Here is a 22,934-nt window from a genome sequence, read left to right on the forward strand (position 1 = left end):
CCAACATGGGAATCGAACCTGGGTCCCTGGCGCTGTGAGGCAGCAGTGCAATCCTTGGAAAATGGGCTACATGGTATGTCAGAATTTCTGGAGAACTGAGGCTGGAGGGAAAATGTCTGTGTCATCCAGATGAGTGGAGTGTAAGTTCCCTATCAAATTCTTTGAGAGTTGGCTACCACGTTTTCAAAAATTGAATGCGAAAGCTGCGTGGATTAAGTTAGAAAGGGCACATTGCCCGTTGGCCTCAAAGACAGGATACAATCAGCATCTTTGGTCTGTAACTGTGTTTTTGTAACTTTGGAGATCGCCAAATTGGAAGAGGCGAAGCTTAATGGGGCCTTGCTCTGAGGGCAAAGGTCTCTCTATCCCAAGATTTTTAGGCGGCGATACAACAAAAGCGCAGAGGCTTGGATGAAGTTGGAGAACAGTTCAAGGCTGTCTGAATGCATTAAGCCCTGCTTTATCTTGCTACAGAGAGGGCGACATCCGACAACTCTCTAAAGACATTCAACAATCCGGCTGAAGTCTTAGCCTTTGTGAACTTGGTGGAAGACAATAATCTGGAGTAACAATCTGCAGTTCACCGTGAACTCTGCACTGTACCCCTTAAAATTGTAATTCCTTCCTTGGGGGTGACATTATGACACAGTGGCTAGCACTGCTACCACACAGCGCCAGGGACTGGGTTCAATTCCCATTTGTGTGACTCTGTGGAGTTATTGCAATTTGTATCTCAGCTAAACGTTTGTTATTGAGTTGGTGAGTAGATTTAACCTTTTCTCTGGTTATAAAATTAATTTACGACATCTGAGGCTATGCCTTGAGGAAGGCTTAGAGGGAGACCTCCTTCCTTTGAATTCCCATTTAGGTGGACCTCCTCGGGGTTTACTGTTTCAGATATTTTGGTTGCCCCCTCCTTCAGATATTTATATCTTGCTGCTTCTGTCTTCCTGGTGGAAAACATTTTCTGATATCCACAAAACCAAATCAATTAATCAGCAAGTTTTATGACCCTTTATTCTAGATTCTGTGTGCATATACAAGAAATCCTGGGTTCTTGGGGGGGAAAAGATTTTGCAGTGAATATTGAAGAAGAGACTTGGTAATGTATGGGGAAAATGCCTATGGAACCTGTCTGTAATAGAATAAAAGAGACTCAGTTTAAAATATTACACCGTCTGCATATCACGCCAAGCTTAAGACACAGGTTTAACCCCTCCATATCCTTGCTGAGCCAGAAATGAATGTTGAGGGAGATTATATACCATTGTGCGTTTGATCCTGCGTCAAAATTAAATCCTACTGGTTTGGCGTACTTGAGTTTGAGAAGATATTCAGTACGGTAAGTTTCCGGTATCTTAAAGAGTATCTTGGGATACCGAATTGTTGACTTTGCTACTCAAAAGATAACTAGGAAGAACCACTAAACGTGCCGCCCAAACTACAAATACCTCTCCCTCCAGATATCGAATTCATGGTCATAAGACCTTGTGGGAAATTCAGGTTCTCCTGAATGGGAGAGAGCAGAAGTTAATTTTGATCTCCCTTTTACTGCCTAATTCTGGAACCCCTAGATAGGAGGATTATTGGTGCTAATGGAAAAAGCCTGTATAATATTCTAACTTTTGCAGTACAGAAGAACATCCTTTGCTCCTGGGTTAGCAATAAATCTCCTTCAATTCAGAATTGGCATAATATTATCATAGGAGCTCCATTGGGATAGATTCTAACTTGCACACTGTTCTAAATTTGATGCATTCTGAAGAGTATGGGACTCCTCTATCTCAAATATATAGGTTCTGTAATGTCTGACTTCTACATAAATTAAGTAGCACCGCTGTGTACCTGCCCTGGCAGAGGTCAGCTAAAATAGTGCATAATGGATTCCTACCTCCCTGGTCTATATGGCTTAGTTCTACAGTGGTAAAAACACTAAACCATTTGAGAAACTCCTTTGCCCCTTGAGTGTTCTTGAACAATTAATTCTCTTCTCTTAACAAACAAGGTTTATTTTCCTTTTTAACTCTTATCTTCTATTCAAATTAAGCTCTTTATTTGAAGTTGCATGGGGCAATTGTAAGCTTTACATTCTTATTACTATTGTTAATTTATTCAGTTTAACTGACTAAATTTGTGCTGGAAAGATATCTTAAATCTTGAAAGGAAAAAGAAAATCTTTAGGCACAATTTTTATTCTCGAGAGCTTGCCATGCATATTAAGGATTGACTTCTGGACTTACACCATGCTTGGTATAATGCTTGCTTTGATTTGAAGTCCTGATCTAATTGAAACCAGTGAGTTGGAATAGGATTTTAAAAAATCAACATTGTTTGTCGGCAAGACTTCAAAAAATACGTTAAAAGAAGTTAAATTTAAATATTTAAAATTTATTGTCACTTGCCTTGTGCAGCAGAAATCCAAGGTGACAATGATTAATTTTAACAAGAAAAGTGGAAATGAAGAAGATGATATCAATAAGAGTATAACAATGAAGCCGCAAGGTGACCTTATCCAGTCTGGCGTATATATGGCTCAGTGCTGCCACAGTGTGGCTGACTCTGCTACCTCTGAAGTTGTCTAGTAAACCCCTCAACGGCCCCTTGCATTTATATAGTTTCTTGGAAAGTCTCATTATAATGCTACTCGTAGTCATTCATTGAAAACTGCAGAGGGAACCATTTGACTAATGGTTTTTCAAAAATGTTTCAAATACATATACCACGTAAGTAATGTAACATTATTTCATAACTAGTAAAGGCCCTGAAGCCTGATCAAAGAGTCTGCTGAAACATTGTAAATTTAAAATCTCCTTGTTTAACTACATTTAAAATACTCTGCGCCAGCCTTTCAGGGTCGATGAAACATTACCAAAGACAGGCAAGTTAAATGGATATCTGGCAGATTTATCGAAGTTGCATTTTTTGGATTACACAGATTCCCAGTTTTCGATACTTTGATACAGAGTCACGGGAAAATTAAATTGGTCAATATTTAGGACAATAATATTCAATACAAATGTATGGGAGAGACGAGCCGGGCAGGAAAATCAATGGCTGGGGAAGATGGCAGTGTTTGTTTAAGCCATGTTGGCTGGGGTTTGTGCTCGGGGGGGGGGGGGGGGGGGGTCTATATTTGTGTTTGTTGAAATTTGATGTTTAAAATTACAAATGCCTCAAAAAAAAAATTTCTTAAATCATTTAATAGAAACAAGTGGGGGCGGGGGAAGAGGACCCAGAGGCAGTAACACCATCTAGAAGAGCCATCTTGACAGCAACGTAAAGGAAGCCATTCAAGCAGGGAGAGTTAATGAGAGTGTGCCAGTAGGCTGTTTTGCCTCCCTTGGTACCAAGGCAGGCCATCGATTCTGGGCCAGAGAGGAATTTTCAGTTTGGGGGTGGGGGGGGGGAGGATCTAATGGTCCATGTGGGTACCAACTACATAGGTAGCACTAGAAAAGTATGTTTGAGGGAATATGAGCAGCCATGGGCTAAGTTTTTAAAAAGCAGATCCTCAAAGGTTATAATCTCTGGATTACTACCTTAATCATGAGCAAATTGGGGTAGGGTAAATTCGATTAAAATTAAATGTGTGGCTCAAATATTTGTGTTGAAGAAATGGGTTTCAATTCATGGGGCACTGGCACCAATACTGGGGAAATTTGGGGCTGTGCATTCACCTGAACTGTGCAAAGACAAGTGTTCTGGCAAGTCATATAACTAGGGTGGTAGAGAGGGCTTTAAACTAAATAGTGCAGGCGTAGGGTCAAGTTTGAGAAGTTCTGATGAGTAGGGAAAATAAGGCAAAAGAGCAAGATCACAATACAAGAAATGGTGATCAGAGCGTGGCAGGAAGGGACAGTCTTCAATCGCAAGACTGCACCAGCAGATAAGGCTAGAGGTTACGAAAAAGAAAGACTGAACAAAAGGCTCTATATTAGAGTATACATCGCATTTGTAACAATACAAATTAATTGACAGCACAAATTGAAATAAATATATGGTCTGATAGCCAGAACAGAGACACGGCTGTAGGATGACAGAGACTGGGAATCTGAATATTCAAAGATGCATGTCATTTAGGAAGGACAGGAAGAAAGGGGCAGCTCTGTTAATTAAGGATGTGGAGATGCCGGCGTTGGACTGGGGTGAGCACAGTACGAAGTCTTACAACACCAGGTTAAAGTCCAACAGGTTTGTTTCGATGTCACTAGCTTTCGGAGCGCTGCTCCTTCCTCAGGTGAATGAAGAGGTCTGTTCCAGAAACACATATATAGACAAATTAACCCTTAATTAAGGATGACATGGGTACCATGAAGAGAGATGACCTTGGGTTCGTGAGATGAAGAGGTAGAGATGAAGAAATAGTAAAGGAATGCAGTCACTTGTGGGAGTGATTTGAAGGCCCTCAACAGTAACTACACTGTAGAATGGAGTATATAGGAAGAAATAACGGGTGTTTGTGAGAAAGGTATAGTGATAGTCTGGGCAGTCGTAATTACACACAGATTGGACAAAACAGATGGCAACGGCAGCCTGGATGCTGAGATGTAGTGTTTTCGGGAGTATCTTGGAGAGGCACATTTTAGCACCAATCGGGGAGAAGGCTGTTCTACATCAGATAAAGAACAAGGAAACCAGATTAATTAATTACATTGTAGCAAAGGTGCCCTTGGATATTAGTGATCATAACATGATGAATTTCACATTGAGTTTGAGGGAAAAGGGATTGGATCTAAGAATGGTGCTATGGTCCTTGGCCAGATGCCCCACTCCCCCAATTTGTTATGATCTGGTTGGACACCAAGAGCAGTTTTATTTAAAGCAAACCAAGTTTGATACTCAAGACACTTGATATACAAGATCCATAGGTTTCTAACAAACACAAATAAATTTTACTATACAAGCTCTGGAAGATCAAACCATTTATGATGGATGTGGAGCTGAAGGGAGTGGCGGAGGTCAATCAGGAGCTCAGAGCCACGGTGGAGGACCTGAAGAATAGCTCGAGGACACACAATTTGAGAATCGTGGGTGGTGGGCCCGAGGCTGACCAAGTATTTTGCGAACCTGTTCGCCAAGTTGGTAGGGAAAAAGAAGAGCCCTCCCTCTGAGCTGGACAGAGCACACCGGTAGCTCCGGTTGAACCCTAGGGCTGTCATAGTCTGTTTCCACAGCTGTTTTGAGAAGGTTTTGAGCTGGGCGAAGCAGAAGCAGGAGGTGAAGTGGGAAGGCGTGACATACGTATACACCAAGATATAATGCGGATTTGGCGAGAAGCCGAGCAATCTTTGGACAAGTGAAGCAGCATTATACAGCAGCGGGGTACGGTTCTGGGTGGTCTACTCTGCGAAGCTGAGAGTGACCCACAGCTCAAAGGACTTTTATTTTGAGACTGCGGAGATGTTTGTCAAGGCTGAAGGATTGGGACTGAGATGAGTTGGGATCTGGACTTTGATCGTGTGGACTAGGAATGTTTTTTCTGAGCTTTTTCCTGAATTATTTTTTCAGTCGGGGTGGGGAGGTTTGTTTTCATGTTTCTTCTTATGGATGTGTTTTTTCCCTCAGTTTAGGGGATGTGGTCTCCCCACTCTAGCAGTATGGCTGGGGGGTGGGGATTGGAGTTGGTGGGGAGGGAGGGTCGGTTTGGGCAGGCGGGGGTGGGTTGCTGAAGGGGGGGGGGGGGGGCCTCTGGCAGGGGTTCCCGCACTAGCAGACAAAGGTTGACTAGTGAACGGATGTGTGGTGGGGGCTGCAGTCTTTGGAGCCTGACCAAACAGATTTTGATGGAACTGGGAGGTGTGAATAGTGGGTGGGGGGATGGATGGGGGAGAGGACCGATACTAGGTAAGGTGCTTGCAAGAGGAAGTGGATGGGGGGGGGGAGGGACCGATAATGGGTGAGGTGTTGCTAGGGGAAGTGGAATGGAGGATTATGGGAGGTGGGGATCAACAGTAACACAAGAATGGTGGAGGGGCTCTGGCCGGATGGGTGGGGCCTAGGGCAATGATGATGGGGGGGAATAGAGTAATCTCCGGTCAGAATGGTGATATGGAACGGCAGGAGGTTGGGGACCAGTGAAGAGAGCAAACGCTTTTGCACATTTGAAGAGCTTAAAAGCCGATGTGATGCTGCAAGAGACCCATCTGAGGATGAAGGACCAGATGAGGCTTGGGTTGGGTGGGCGAGGTGTTTCACTCAGGGTTTGATAGTAAAGGAGGTGGGAGGGTTGCCCCGTAGAGATTTTTATATCCGAGGGATTGGGAGTATTCGTGTCCGTCCTCTCTCTCTCTCTTTCCCCCCCCCCCAAAATGCACAAGGTGTTTTTGAGGATTGATTTTTTTTTTGTTGTGGTGGGGCAGGCACTGTTGGCTAGATTTAGGAGGGAAGAGTATTCAGGCAGTTGTGATCACGCGGTGCATTTGATGGACGTGGACCTGAAGAAGGGGTTGACTCCGAAGGCGGGGTGGAGAAATTCAACTTCCGAAGACCTGCCCAGTCCCGGGACACCTGCACCCCCAGATACTCACTTTTCCCCAAATTCAAAAGTTGCCATTTCCTGTCACATGGGAAAATTGACCTGTGTGGATGGCTGACTGTGTTCAATATGACTAAATGGTTGAGGGAAATTGTGGATAAGTTGAAATTGCTTTTGATCAGTTTGCAGTGTCCAACCTCTGTTTAACAAACTTGAGCAACTTATTTTTGTTACTTCATGGGATGTAGGTATTGCTGGCAAGTCCAGCACTTGTTGCCGATCCCTGATTGCCTTTGAGAAGGCAAGGTGATCGTGAGCCATCTTCTCAAATTGGTGCACGTACACGCACAGGGTTGCTGGTAAGGGAGTTCCAGGATTTTGATCCTGTGACGGTGAGGGAATGGCAGTTTAGTTCCAAGTCAAGATGGTGTGTGGTTGATAAGGGAACCTGCGGTTGGTGACGTTCCCTTACATCTGCTTTCCTTGTCCTTTCGTGGTAGCGATTATGGTTTGAAAGACACTGTTGAAGGAGCTGCGAACGAGGGCTTAGGAGAAGGGCAGTAAAGGGAATGTGGGGGGGGCAAGCAAGACGGTGAAGGATTGTGGGCTGCGAGTGGAAGACGGCAACAAAAAAAGTGTTCTTTTCGGGATTAGTTACTGATGGTGCAGGCAGCTACCTGGGACATTGCTGGTAGTGACATCACGGGCATTGCAGCTGCATGTATGGTGAGTGTGCCCTCTGCAGTTGCAATGTCAGCAAATACAACCTTTCCTTTGGGCAGTCCTGGGCAGAGGATATGAAGTCCTACTTTGCTTTTCTTAGCCACAGACCAGGGATCAATCCCAGAATTTAAGTCTCAGTTGCTAACTGAATAAGGTCGGAGCCATTTATGAACTACTCAACTGCAACAATGAAATTTTACAGGCGCTAACCACATGTGAAAGTCAGTTTTCTTTTGTGATATATTTCTGACACTAAAAAGGGCATAGCGGAGAAAAATTAACCTATTTCTTCACCATCTATAATACCTGAGAAGTCTGTTCAGTCTGCAGAAGGAATTGGAACAGTTTTGAACTGATGAATCAGAAGGACATCGAAACAATTGGCCGCATCCAATCCTGCTGACCGGATATCCCTGCTAAAAGACAGATGGGGGAGGGTTCATACTTGAAAATTTCCTTCCCCAGTTGAACTTCCTTCTAATATTTTTGAATTTTGTGCGTGCACAGAAGGAGGTGACTTTTAAAAGGAAACCGATCAGAACTGTACCATCGTTGATGGTCTGTGAATCTGAAATTGTCATGAGGAATATCTTGCATAGTCTGAAGTTAATTTTACTGAAACATTTAATTAGTTGACAGGAAATGTGTCGCCCAATGTATGGTAGCTATTGGGAATTAGTTAATATCACCAAGGCGGCTTGTAAAATTTGGGAAACCAATCGACTGGCACCAGAAAAAGAGCCATGAAAGCGTCTAGATTGTTGTGAAATGTCAACAGCTTCACTAATGTCTTTGTTGGAAGGTGGGGGGTGTGGATGAGTGGGGTGGAGCGAACTTGTACCTTCCTAAGATGTCTTCTGTTGGGCGGAGGGTGTTGGTACCTCTTCCCTTCCTTATCTGGCCTGCCATGTGACTCCTACATTAAGTGGCCTCTTAATTGCTTTTGAAGTAGTTTAGCAAACCGCTTCATTGTCACCAGTCAGCATTTAGCAAGAAGAATGTCCTATCCAACACAGTCCTGGGGGCACCATAACCATGAGTGCAGTGATTCAAAGAGAAGAGCCAACCCAGCTCCTTCTTTATAATCTTTATTAGTTGTCACAACTAGGCTTACATTAACACTGCAATGAAGTTACTGTGAAAATCCCCCAGTCACCACACCATACTCCTCTTCGGGTATACTGAGAGAGAATTCAGAATATCCAATTCACCTAACAGCACGTCTTTTGGGAGGAAACCGGAGCACCCGAAGGAAACCCACCCAGACACTGGTAGAATGTGCAGACTCCGCACAGACAATGACACAAGCCGGGAATCAAACCCAGGTCCCTGGAGCTGTGGAGCAATAGTGCTAAGTAACCACTGTGCTACTGTGCCACCCAGTGAGCAGCCACAGATGTTTTTACATTCCAATATCAAGTTTAAAGTGTACATTGTTAATACCACAACACAATGTAAATAATTGCAGCAGTTTGCAGAATAAGCAAGTAAATTCATACCTCAACAAAAGGGAATTCAAATTGCTTTATTATCTTTCTGTCATTGCCATCCTGTATCTTGTTTTTATTACTGTGACCTATAGATCAGGTTTTGTTGCTCGTGGTATGTTAAGAGTTTGATATGAAAGTAAAGAGGTGAATTTAAATATGCACAAATATTGTTGCCTTCAGTACATGGAGATGTTGATTCATCCCAAATGTATGCAGTATTTATTTATGTCAAAAATATTATTCTAGTAGTGGTTACTAACTAGGTTAAACCCGTTTGTTAGTTGATTCTAAATCATGTGGACGTTAATTTGGAAAATTTAAAGTCTGATTCATTATACTGAGATTCTTTTGCCTTTTAAGCATTAGCTGACTATAGGGTTGCACTAAGTTCAAAGCAAGCATGTGTTGAATGCTAGGAAAGTACTTTGGAAAATCGCTATACTGGACAGGTCTAAGTATGCTGGGGATTTTTATTTGTCCTGCCAAAAGTAACTAAATAGTGTGCAGTTATTGATTTTAATTGCCTGACCTGTTGAGTTTGCTTGGTGAGTCTTGTCTCATGGTTCTTTCCTTTTAATTTTCTTGCTTTCAGGAATTCTGAGATGGATACTAGTGAAGACCTTCCAAAAAAAGTATTCAAGGCCAGAAAAACGATGCGTGCAAGTGACCGACAGCAGCTAGAGGCTATCTATAAAAGCAGAGGGGAACTTTTAAAAGCAAATGAAGAGACCAAAACTAAACTGTGTAACGGTAGACATGAAAATGGAGATTGTGACAACAAAGCCTCACTAAATACTAACTGTATGGACGATGCTGATATTGATAGTATTAATGATGTGAGGCTGGGGCCCGAGGAACTGCAAGGCAACTCCATTGATGAGCTTAGTATTACACAAACACCACCTGAACCAAACTTTGCTGAGAAATGTCTTAATGAAAATAAGGATTTAACCTCACAAGATGAAAAAATGAACCCAACACCCCCAATTGCTAAAGATGAACAGATTTCTGCTGGGAGCACAGAAAAACAAATTTTGGTAGATGTTGAGAGCAAAAGAGATGACACTGTGGAATCAGAGTCTGTTGAGTTGAAGCAGGATTCTTTAATTGCAGATAAATCATGTTCTGATTCCCAGGACCTTTCAGATAAGGAAAGACCACCTTCTGTTGGTGACAGCAGAAGTCAAGAAATACCAGATGAAAGTAGCCTTAAGTTACAGTCTTCCTCTTCCTCTGTGAGAGAAAAGGAAGACCATGAAAGTTCATTGGACATTAGTGAGGAGGTAATAACAAGTAGCATAGAATCTGTGCAGGAGAAAAATGATTGTGAAAGCTCTAAGATGGAGTGTGCAGAGACTGAAAGGGATATTGCAACTAAGGACAAATTAAGTGAAAACAAATCAGCTGAGAACAACCAACTGGAAATTGAAGAAATAATCCCCATTTTGGAGAAATTGGCCCCAGAGAAGGACAATGAATTATCCTGTGACCAAGGAATTGTTCCTGCAGTGGATTCCCCAGCACCAAAGGACAGTCCATCAAAAAGCTTGCAGGAGGAACAGATGGATACATCTCCATGCAGTTCTCCAACAAAAGATGAGTGCAACGGCAATTTGCCAGAGGAAGCATTTCTCGTTCTATCAGATGAGGATGAGCCAATAATGGAGAATAAAACAGAAAGTGAAGAGCTGGTACCAAAAACCGATGATCCAGGTAAGCTTGCTTGCTGTCGTGCCACATTGTCTTTTGTTGAAAATATTTTGGTGTGATTTGATAAATTTAAAGGGGCTGTTTGTTCTTTTGCATGTTTAGACCTGTTTTTATCAGTTATAAATGTCCTGTGTTTTAATAAAAAAAACGCACGGTTTCAGTTCAGTTTTGAGTGGCAACACCCCAATTTGGCTGGAAGAATGGTGGCATGCAGATGTGTGAATTTTACTTCGCATTACTGGTGTGGGTATTTGAGGTTGTGTATTGTTAGAGCAGATTAGAAACAGTTTTACTCCCAAGTGATATGAATGGTTTATGGTTGCAAAAAGGAGGAACAAAATTCCCATTTCTCAGCATTGATACATTTTTCTTCAGTCTGTTCCAAAAACATTTAAAAAGAATTGCTACCAAATTGATGATATATTGATAAGTCATATAGAGTAAAAGTAGTCGCCTTGATCCCGGATGATCATAGGCTTTCCCCCCCCCACCTCCAGGGGGAGAGCTTACTGGTGGTGGTATAACCTGAGGATCACCACATCCCAGGCGAGGGGCAAGGTTCAGAAGGCAGGGCCCTCATGAATAACTTCAGCCAGTAGCAGTGGGAATGATGAGTAACAGAAAAGGCTGAAAAAGTGGCTCTATAAAATAGCAACAACAACTTGCAATTGAAATAGCACCTTTAATATAGAAAATGAACAATGGTGTTTCAAAGGTGGAATAGGACAAAAAAAAGGGTGGGGGCTAGATGACTGAAGGAAGGCCTCCCAATAGGAGAAGGGAAGGGAAATTTTACAAGTTACCAGCAATAAATAAAACCTGTGAATCATTTTATCGACTAAAAGTCTGATAACTTTGGGGAAATTAAACGTGTGTGTGACCATTAATTGGTCTTTCTTGCAACTGACTACAAATACTGTTGGGAGAAATAAAGGAGGGTGTCAGTAATTTTGGTGTATGTGCTTTTTGTTGTTTGCTAATTTTTGCCCTCAGCAATATGTAATGCCTTGTTTTGGGCATCTATTCCTATTATGTCATTAGTAGCACCAAGTTTTATAAAGCCATGGCTGGTTTATCTTAACTTTTGGTATTGGTCCACTGAAGCTTGCCTCTTCATGGTTAACTCTTTTAGCCTTCAGTTTTAAAACATTAATCTGAATCTTCCCTAATAACTGAGAACCATAATGCCACTCTTCAAGCATTGCACAACATTATATAGAGCATAAAATCTGAACCCTGCCTCAGCAGTTAAATACATTGCTTGGTTTAGATCAGGATTATGGAGGGAAAGATCAGCCGGCCACTCATGTAGCTATCTAGCTCCAGCTGGAAAATACAAGTGAGGACAGGATTAGCCTCATGGTGAGCAACTCACGGGTGAATAGTTTGATGGCTGTTGTTGCAGTTGAAAAATACTGGCTGACCACTTAGACCAGGTGCCCTGAAAGTGCTTGTAGCTGTGACACCTCATCCCTCCATGGTTCACTTTGGAGAAGAGTTGACGAGGAGTGTAACAAAATATGAAGTTATGCAATGGGAAAGGGGGAGCTCACCCATCGAGCCTCACTCCTCCCACAATGTATCTAGCTTCAGGATCAAGAACATTTCAAATTCTGGATAAGGTCTGAGTAAGGCGATTCAGTTGATGGGAGGCAGTCCTGGCTGCAAAAGTGTCCAGGATCAGTTCTTCTGTTGCAGTTGTTTTTGGTTCTTTGCTTCCATAGAAGTATGTTTCATCTCTTATGGGTGAGAACTAAACAGAATGGGTGCAGGCAACCTGACTGATTATCACTCTGCATCTGTCATTGTGACTGATCAGAATGTGTGTTGACTATGATGCACACAGCGCATACACACAAGGATTGGTCACAAGGCTGCTCAATAGCCAAACTTAGGAACTACTTTTTAATAAGACATGGGGAGACCGAAATAAACATACAGTAAATGATATTTACAACAATTCTATACAGGTAGGTATTCTCTCCTGTTGGTCGGTTCAAGATTGTCCGACCTTTTTATACAAGTACGGGTAAGCTACCCCGCTCGTACTCCTCAAGGATCATGAGGAAAACAATCGTCCCCACACCGTATGTCCCGTGCAGGTTATTAGATCCTCTCAAAAGATGAGGAGGAGAAAATGCCGACGTTGCAAAACAATCATTGACAAGAAGGTCCAGCACTTGCAGCACTCTGGTGACGAAGACGTTTTAGCTCCAGCAGATCGGCGTCAAGTGGAGGAGTAGGATCAGCCGGTGTGTACTGTGCCGGCAAACAACGCTTACGTCTAGACCACCTGGGCTGATTGTCGGCCGAAGGTAGCGGGACCACGACCTCGACTTCAGAAACCTCAGACGTTTGGGCCTCCATGTTGGAATCGGAGGACAGGATGTCCGGCATTTCCGTGTCGTGACAAAATGAAGGTTTCACAGCAGGACGTACCAGGAATGGAACCGGAGGATCTGAAAAAGAGCTCGTTCGCAGTACCGGACGAAGAAGAAACCGCCAAGAGCGGATAAGATCCAGGTGACACTACATAAGCTGCCCACGAACACTAACCTGGTAAGACACAGGACCTGATTGAAGAGAGCCAGTGAGTGCCTTTGGCAAAGTTACGAACATCGACCGCGTCGTCGGATACGAGGCGTCGCAAAGAGGTTGATGTCGAGCAGCGCCACTCCCATGCAATTTTTAGCTACGACGCACCTTAGTGCCAATGTTCGGCACCAGTAAATACAGTCGCGTCCGAAGCTGTCGACCCATTAACAGCTCGGAAGGGGCCACCCCGATCACCACGTGAGGAGTTGTCCTGGACAAAAAACGGAATCTCGCCAGCCGGGTATCCGTCAAGCTCACTGTCTGTTTTTTCAGTCCCCTTTTCACTGTCTGTATAGCTCTCTCGGTTAGACATTCAATGCTGGATGATGGGGCAGTGCGGATATCGAATCATAGAATTTACAGTGCAGAAGGAGGCCATTTGGCCCATCAAGTCTACATCGCCCCTGAAAGAGCACCCTACCTAAGCCTGCACCTCCACCCTATCCCCGTAACCCAGCAATCCCACCTAACATTTGGACACAACAGGGCAATTTAGCGTGACCACCTAACCTGCACATCTTTGGACTGTGGGAGGAAACCGGAACAGGTGGAGGAAACCCACGCAGATACTAGAAGAACGTGCAGACCCCACACAGACAGTGACCCAAGCCGGGAATCGAGCCCGGGTCCCTGGCGCTGTGAAGCAACGATGCTAACCACTGTGCTACCATGCTGCTCATGACGAATCCCATTGCGCTTTGCAAAAGTGGCAAACTCTTCGCTTGTAAACGAGGCTCCATTATCCGTGACTAACACCTCGGGTGTGACATGGACCGGAAAAAAAAGTCCGCAGACGCTCTATGGCCGCTTGGGATGTGATGGATGTCATCCAGTGGACCTCTAGCTATGATCCGAATCATTGAGCCCAGAAAAGGACTGGCAAAATACGCATGAACGCGAGCCCAAGGACAATCCGGCCATTCCCAGGGATGTAAGGGCATCGCCATGGAAAGCTTCTGATATTCCTGGCAAACGGGGCAGTTCTGGGCCAATGGCACGACAGCTGCATCAAACCCTGGCCACCGAACGTAGCTTCTAGCCAACATCTTCATCTTGGATACACCAGGATGACATGCATGAAGATCCTTCAAAACAAAAGCCTGCCCTTTTTTCAGGGACTAACGACCCTCATGTCCTCCACAGTTATTTTTGAGAACTTGGAAGAAAACGCCTTCAACTCTCCTGGCAGCTGTTGCCACTGTCCACCATGCAATGCCCACTGATGCACCTTAGCCAGCACAGGGTTAGTCTGCATCCACTGGCGCGCACAAGACACAATCAGAGGCGAAGCGTCCTTAAAATTGAAGACCGCGATTACTTTGTCTATCATGGGCGGGTCAGTAGCCACCACTGGTGGGGGAAGAAGACTGAGCGCTCCACATTCAAAATTTGTGTCCTTGGTGTTCAGAAGAGTACTCCTTTGCGGCTAACAGCAATGCCCAGCACTGGATCCGTGCAGAGGCTATCGGGGGGGACCATCTTGTCCTCACGAAAAATACCGAATAGCTATGGTCAGTTATGATGACAAAGAGGCGAGCGTAGACGTATTGATTAAAACATTTGATGCAAAACCCCACAGCCAGGTCTCCATCCTCGATATGCGCAGAGTTCTTCTCAGATGTGTGTTGCGCTACCGAAACAGCTGCTCCGGCATCCAACTTCATCTGGAGCAAAAATCCATTGCCCCGTACCGGAATATGAATTGGGGTAATGAAGGGCGCCGACACCTAATTGAGATACATCTCCGCCTAATCCTCAGCCTCTTTTGTCCAGGTCGTCCAAATGCAAGGCCTTACCACTGGATCGATGCCTACCACGGCCAGGGAGACTGTGGCGTCTACTCTCTTGCCACCGGTGGCTCCGTCTGGCGTGATGCCTGCACATCGTGCAGGGGGCAGAGTCCCTGTCATCGGAATCCTGGGACGACGTGCAGCGCAGGAATTCTGGGACGATGTGCAACGCAGGAATTCTGGGACTGGGTGCTGCGCCGGAATCCTGGAATGACGTGCAGCACCTGAACCTGTGACCAAAGGGGTTGGATTGAAATGCTGTCCTGCCAACATGACAAACTGGTCGATCGAGCCAGGCGCCGCTGGCAATGTGAGGCCCCGGATCACGGGGCTCCGCAGACGTTGAACAATATTGCAGTTTGGCGCTCGTTTTCTGTGATATTGTCAAGAATCCTTACAGTGCAGAGGAACTATTCGGCCCATCAAGTCTGCACTAACCCTCTGAAAGATCACCCTACCTAGGCCCACGGCCCCACCGTATCCCTGCAGCCCAGTAACCCCACCTATGCTTTTGGACACCAACAGGCAATTTAGCATGACGAATCCACCTAAACTGCACATCTTTGGACTGTGGAAGGAAACCAGAGCACACTGAGGAACCACTGGGAGAACGTCCAAACTTCACAGCCACCGAAGGTTGGAATTGAACCCGTGTCCCTGGCGTTGTGAAGTGCTAACCACTGTGCCACCCTGAAGAAGTACCGCATTCGCTCTGCATACTGATTCCAGATTTCCATACTGGGGTCAAAGGCAGGGTCAAAGGCATCCAAATGCCCAGAGGCATTGTCAATTACACAATTTTGCGGGTGTTCCAGAAGAAAGAAAAAATCAACGCAGGAGAGGTAGTTCAGCTAGATAGATTGCATGTCAACAGCTCCAGGTTTACCCTTGTCGCTGGGAGTTCAAAATAAGCATAAAGTAAACAACATTTATTTTACAACAATTAGATACACGACTAGCGGTAGAACCTCACCAGGTACTCTCTCCTGTCGGTTCGTGCCAGATTGGCCGACCTTTTTATCTAAGTAGGGTTAAGCTACCCCGCCTCTAGCGGGGAAGCTCGTACGCTTCAAAGAGCACGGGGAAAATTTTCATCATCACGCCGTGTCCTGTGCTGGTTATTACATGTTTCAAGCACAGTTCTGTTCAATTTTCACTGGAAGTTGTAATATTCTCATTAGCACACCGGTATTAATAGCATTCGAAGCAAATCATTTTGGTTTGGCCTAGATATCAATCCAAGTTGATAGCACAAACGATCAGCAGAAGGCTGTGATGGCTCGTGTTAAATAGGAGCCCTTGAGCCAGCTCCGCCATTCAACTACATGTCGATATCTACCTCAATGCCATCGTCCCACAGTTTCTCTTGGTGTCATTCTCGGTATCTCTTGGTAGAAATCTGTTGACCTCTGCTTTGAAAATACTCGATGACTGAACCCCTACAGCCCTCTGGGGTAGAGAATTCCAAAGATTCACCACCCTCTGACTGAAGAGATTTCTCCGCATCTTGGCCTACCCTTAATTTTGAAACTGTGTCCCCTGGTTCTAGAACATCCCCTCCCCCCAACCCCCAAAAACCAAGAGAAATATCCCACCTTCATCTACCCTGTCAATGAGGTAGAACATCTGCCTCAACTATGTTTCACTGTTGAAATATATTGTGACTCAATGGCTTTTATACGTTCTGCTTCATAGATACAGACCATAAAGAGCAAGAAGCTGATACAAGACAAAAGCAAGAACCAAGTAAGTATCTTTTGCATTGGAAAATATTGAACAAAACTGATCATTAAAGATACTATGGTATCTGAATACCATTATCCTGTATTTTATTTTCCATTTCTCTCCTTCCCATAAATGTTCCAATGCTAGTCGCTTTACACTATCTCCTTTATTGCAAAGTCCAGGCTGGTGACTTATGATGAAGCAGACTATTTTAAACATGTGGAGATGCCGGCATTGGACTGGGGTGGGCACAGTAAAGCAGTCTTCATGACGATTAATTCTCCGCGAAGAAGTCATTGAATGGTAGCCACCTCCGGGCGAACCCTAACAAAGACCCTCTCGAGGCGAACTTAATCTTCTCTAGCCCGAGAAAGCTCACCATGTCGGTTAACCAGGTCTCCGACTTCGGGGGCTTTGAGTCCCTCCAAGCTAATAATATCCGTCTCTGGGCTACCAGGGAGGCAAAGGCCAGAACATCTGCCTCCTTCTCCTCCTGGACTCCCGGATCTTCCGACACCCCAAAAATCGCCACTTCTGGACTCATTGCCACCCTTGTTTTTAATACTTTGGACATGACGTCTGCAAACCCAAGCCAATATTCCCTAAGTTTTGGACATGCCCAGAACACGTGGACATGGTTCGCTGGTCCTCCCGCACATTTTACACACCTGTCCTCTACGCCAAAGAATCTACTCATCCAGCCCACTGTCATGTGGGCCCGATGGACCACCTTGAATTGGATCAAGCTGAGCCTTGCGCATGTAGCAATCGCGTTGATTCTGCTCAACGCGTCCGCCCATAAGCCATCCTCCATCTCACCCCCAAGCTCCTCCTCCCACTTACGCCTCAGCTCCTCGGCCTGCGTCTCCTCCGCCCCCATAAGTTCTTTATAAATGTCCGAGACACTCCCCTCTCACGCCCATCCCCAAGACCAGGCATTGTTAAACTCGGGGGCGCGACTCGGCGGGTCGCGGGCGGGTGCCAGGAGGGTCGCGGAGCCATCAGTCGCGGCGCTCCCGATCGCGTAAATCCGCGCGCAGCAGCCGGCTTTTAATAATGCCAGATCCAAGCAGCCTTCAAAATGGCCAGGAAGAGATTTTTTTAAAAGTCGGCCGCACTACACGTGCGTGTCCGATCATCGGTGCACATGTGCAAAATGCGCATGCACACCGATGATCGGGCACACATGCGCAGTGCGGCAGCATTTGTTTTTATATGGTCGCAGCCTTTTTTTTCCAAGTTCGGGAGACATTGGGGCCAAAGGGACCCCAAACCATTTCCTCCATTTTTGTCAGCAGCAAACAAGGTAAGAGAAAATGGTGGGTCGCGCAGGTCGGCTGGCGTGAATCGCGAAGGTGGGTCGCGAAGGTTGGCCAGATTGGGTCCCGAAGGTTGGCCGGTTGGTAAAAATGGGTCCCCAGAAAAAGAGTTTGAAAAGCACTGCCCTAGACACTATCCTATCCTGGATCCCTCTTAGTGGCAGGAGCGGGAAGGATGATACCTGCCTGCGCAAGAAGTCCCGCACCTGCAAATATCTGAATTTGTTCCCTCTTACCAACTCGAACTTCTCCTCCAGCACCCTCAAGCTACGGAAGCTCCCTTCCAGGAACAGGTCCCCCATCCTCTCAATTCCTACCCTTCGCAATACTCGACGCACCTCATCCAAGCTCCCCGGAGCAAACCGGTGGTTGTCGTATATTGGGGACCAAACCGATGCTCCCATTGCTCCAACGTACCTCCTCCACTGATCCCAGATCCTCAAGGCCGCCACCACCACGGGGCTGGTGGAATATCTCGCCGGCGGGACCGACAGCGGTGCCGTTATCAACGCCCCCAAGCTGGTGCCCCTGCATGAAGCTGCCTCCATCCACTCCCAAACCAACCCTATCCCCACCACCCAATTCCTAATCGTAGCAATGTTGGCCACCCAATAGTAATTATTGAAATTTGGCACGGCAAGCCCCCCCCCCCCGCCCCGATTCCTCTCGAGCATCACCTTCACTCGCGGGGACTTACCCGCCCAGACAAAGCCCAGAATGATTTTGTAAATCCTCTTAAAAAAGGACCGCGGGATGAAAATTGGGAGGCACTGGAATACAAATAAAAATCTCGGTAGGACCGTCATTTTAACCGTCTGCACCCTCCCAGCCAGCGACAGCGGTAGCGCATCCCATCTCCGAAACTCTCCCCATATCTGCTCAACCAACCAGGACAAGTTCAATTTGTGTAACCGGCCCCAGTCGTGCGCCACTTGTATCCCCAAGTACCTAAACCTGTCCCCCACTAACCTAAACGGTAACTCCCCCAGCCGCCCCTCCTGTCCCCTTGCCTGGACTACAAACATCTCGCTCTTTGTCATATTCCGTTTATATCCCGAAAACCAGCCAAATTCCCCCAATGTCGCCATGATTTCACCCATCCCTGCCTCTGGATCTGCTACATATAAGAGCAGCTTGTCCGCATACAGCGAGACCCTATGTTTCCACACCCCCCCCCCCCCCCCCCCCCCCCCCCCCCGAACCAGCCCCTTGAAGCTCTCAAAGCAATTGTCAGCGGCTCTATAGCCAACGCAAACAGCAGTGGGGAGAGGGGGCATCCCTGTCTTGTTCCTCGGTATAGTCTAAAATAGTCCGAGGTCAGCCTAGTCGTCCTTACACTAGCCTCCAGGGGCTGGTACAACAGCCTAACCCAGTCGATAAAGCCCCTACCGAACCCAAATCACCCCAACCCCTCCCATAGATAGCCCCATTCCACCCGATTGAACGCCTTCTCCGCATCCATGGCCACAACTACCTCAACCTCTCTACTCTCCGGGGGCATCATAATCACGTTGAGCAGCCTTCTTATATTGGCCACCAACTGCCTGCCCTTGACAAAGCCGGTTTGATCCTCCATAATCAACTCCGGCAAACAATCTTCAATCCTGGAGGCCAAAACCTTGGCCAGCAGCTTGGCGTCCACATTAAGCAGTGAGATCGGCCTATATGACCCGCATAGCTCCAGGTTCTTGTCCCGCTTCAACATTAATGAAGTAGTGGCCTGTGACATCATCGGGGGCAGCACGCCTCTGTCCCTCGCCTCATTAAAAATCTTGACCAGCAACGGCCCTAATATCCCCGAGAATTTCTTGTAGAATTCCACCGGGTACCCATCCGGCCCCGGGGCTTTACCCGACTGCATTGCCTTCAAGCCCTCCCCTATTTCTTCGGCCCTAATTGGGGCCCCATGGGGGGGGTTCCGAGCGATAGAGTCTACTGTAAAAGTCCCTAAACGCCCTGTTTAGCCTCGCCGAGTCCCTACCAAATTCCCATCCCCATCAACCACCCTCTATTTCCCTGGACACCTCCCTCTTCCTAAGCTGCTGTGCCAACATTCTGCTGGCCTTCTCCCCATGTTCGTAAAACGGACCCCTCGCCTTTCTAAGCTGCTTCACCACCTTGCCTGTAGGCAACACCCTGAACTCCGCCTGCAGCCTCCGACGTTCCCTTAAAAGCTCTACCCCCGGGGTCGCCACATACTTCCTATCTATCTGTAGAACCTCCTTAACCAGCCGATCCGTCTCTGCCCTATCCGTCCCGTCCCTATGAGCCCTGATCGAAATCAGCTCGCCACTGATTTCAGCGCCTCCCAGGCCACCGCTGCTGAGACTTCCCCATGTCATTGACCTGCAGGTAGTTCTGCATGCACTTCCTCAGCCTCTCGCACACCGCCTCGTCCGCCAACAAGCCCACGTCCAATCTGCATTGCGGGCGCTGGAAGCTCTCCTCACCAACCTGCAGTTCCACCCAGTGTGGGGCATGATCCGAAATAGTGATGGCCGAGTACCCAGTGTCCACCACCCCCGCCAGCAAATCCCTGCTCAAAATGAAAAAATCAATCCGGGAGTAAACCTTATGCACATGCGAATAAAAAGAGAACTCCCTCCCCGTCGGCTGCCTAAACCTCCATGGGTCAACCCCCCCCCCCCCCATCTGCTCCATGAACCCTAACAGCTCCATTGCCATTGCTGGCACTCTCCCCGTTTTTGGACACGACTGGTCCAGGCCGGGGTCGATGACCGTATTAAAATCCCCTCCCATAACCAGCTTGTGCGGGTCCAGGTCAGGTATCTTCCCCAGTACCCTCTTTATGAATTCTACATCGTCCCAGTTTGGCACGTACACGTTAACCAAGACTAACGTCCTACCCTCCAGCTTGCCGCTCACCATGACATAACGGCCCCCCCCCCCCCCCGTCCGAGACTATATTGCCCACCTGAAATTGCACCCGCTTATTGATTAAAATCACCACACCTCTAGTCTTGGTGTCCAGCCCCGAATGAAAGACCTGACTGACCCAGCCCTTCCTAAGCCTAACTTGATCTGCCACTTTCAGGTGTGTCTCCTGCAACATCACCACGTCAGCCTTCAGAACCATCGGATGCGCGAACACCCGTGCCCTCTTGACCGGCCCATTCAACCCTCTAACATTCCAGGTGATCAGCCTAGTTGGGGGGCACCGCCCCCCCCCCCCCCCTGCCGATCAGCCATCCCCTTTCCTGGGCCCGCCTCCAGCCCATGTGCCACAGCTCCATCGGCCCGCCACCTGGCAGCCCTCACCCCCAATCTCCTCTCTTTGTGTCTGAACCTAAGTCCCTCCCTTGTCAGCAGAATAACTCTTCCCCCCCGCCCCCCCCAGCAACACCACTCCGTAACCTAACCCCTGCCATATATTGAACATATACACCACCCCACCCCACCCCCCTCCACTGTGCTTCCGTTGACTAGCTCACCCAGCTAGTCTCGTGGCCCTCGCCTCTGGCGCCAATTGTTCCCTACTCTTTCTCACCCCCCCCCCCCCAACCCATCGAAACCACTTCCCTCATCAAACCAACCCCAGACAATCTCCCAATTACCATAGGAAACAACCCAAAACGAAAAACCCACAAAGAACCGCCCCCCCCCCCAATAGTGTAACAAAAAGTAAAAAGCCCTTGCCAGCCACCCCCATCAAAACACCGAAACCCCATAGAACCGAATAACTTTTACTTCCCCCATCTTCACTCAAACTTAAACACAGAAGAAAAACAACAATCAAAACATATAAACATCACTCAGAAAAGTTACAGCTTAAATCCCAAAAGTCCTCAGTTCAGCACCAGCCCCTTCTTCTTGGCAAAGTCCATCGCGTCTTCGGGCGACTCAAAATAATGGTGCTGTACCTCGTGCATAACCCAAAGGCGCGCCGGGTATAGCAGCCCAAATTTCACCACCTTATACAGGATCGCCTTCACTTGATTAAAGCCTGCCCTCCTTCTGGCCACCTCCACACTCAGGTCCTGATAAACACGCAAAATGCTATTGTCCCATTTGCAGCTCCGCGTACGCTTGGCCCACTGGAGAACACATTCCTTGTCCAAAAGTCTATGGAACCGGACCACCATCGCCCTTGGTGGGTCCCCTGGCCGCGGCTTCCTCACCATCGCCCTGTCCACCTCCAACAGTCGGGGAAAAGCCCCCTCCCCCAGAAGCTTCTGAAACATACTCGCCGCAAACGTGCCAGCATCAGCCCCTTCAGGGAGACCAACAATTCTCAAGTTCTGCCGGCGAGTTCTGTTCTCCAGATCCTCCACCTTCTCCAGCAGTCTCTTTTGCTGATCCTTCAGCATCCCCACCTCCAGCTCGACCACTGTTTGGTGCTCCTCCTGGTCCGTCAGCACCTTCTCCAGCTTCTGAATCGTCCGATCCTGAGCATCCAGCCTGCGCTCCAGCCGATCGATCGACTCCTTTATCAGGTCAAGTCAGTCCCTTTCTGTCTGGCAAAGCCCTCTTGGATGACCTGCATCAGCTCCTCAATCGATGGCTCGGCCGTCGCAGCAGGGGTTTGGACATCAGCCATGTTGTCTTCAGCCGCAGCCTCCACTCAGCCCTTGCTTATCTTTTTATTTCTTCCTTTTCGGTCCCTTGGGGTTCTCCGTTCCATCCACCAATGCGTGGATCCAGAGCCAAATTATCTGCGCCTTCAAAGCCAAAACTCAAAACCACAAAAAAGTCAGGGAGAAAGGTCCAAAAGTCCGGCCAGAGCGGGAGCCACCAAGTATGTGACTTACTCCCTCATAGCCGCCACTGGAAATCCAGTCTTCAACATTTTAAACATTGATAGCATTCCTTCAATAAATCCGCCAGATGTTATTAAATAATATGCTTTAGTCAGTGGTAAAAGTTGCACTGGTTGTGATTTAATTGCTGAAATTAATGGGATAGGTGAGGTTCAGTGGTCTTTGAAAATGATTTAGCATATACTTATGATCCAAAACTGTTTCCTAGCCATGCAGTTCAGAAACGAGCTGCACAACCATGATTTCTACATGCACAAATGGCAAGTGATGTTTCCCTCCAATGACACATATTTTGGGGGAAAAAATTAACTCTTAAATTCCATTAAAAC

The 22,934-nt window shown here is 46.9% G+C and overlaps 1 protein-coding gene across 12 annotated transcripts in view; it reads left to right on the top strand.

The window, feature by feature from the left end:
- Positions 1–22,934, top strand: part of LOC140403903 (activating transcription factor 7-interacting protein 1-like) — a 256,189-nt gene that overhangs the window by 113,546 nt on the left and 119,709 nt on the right. For all 12 annotated transcript variants that reach the window (XM_072492132.1, XM_072492126.1, XM_072492134.1 and 9 more), the window contains 2 exons: positions 9,281–10,401; positions 16,479–16,529. In XM_072492132.1, the coding sequence (XP_072348233.1) occupies positions 9,291–10,401; positions 16,479–16,529 (1,162 nt within the window). In that variant the 5' untranslated portion in view covers positions 9,281–9,290. The remainder of the gene's footprint in view (positions 1–9,280; positions 10,402–16,478; positions 16,530–22,934) is intronic.

The sequence above is a fragment of the Scyliorhinus torazame genome, chromosome 29, assembly GCF_047496885.1.
Source record: "Scyliorhinus torazame isolate Kashiwa2021f chromosome 29, sScyTor2.1, whole genome shotgun sequence".
NCBI classification, from domain to species: Eukaryota; Metazoa; Chordata; class Chondrichthyes; order Carcharhiniformes; family Scyliorhinidae; genus Scyliorhinus; species Scyliorhinus torazame.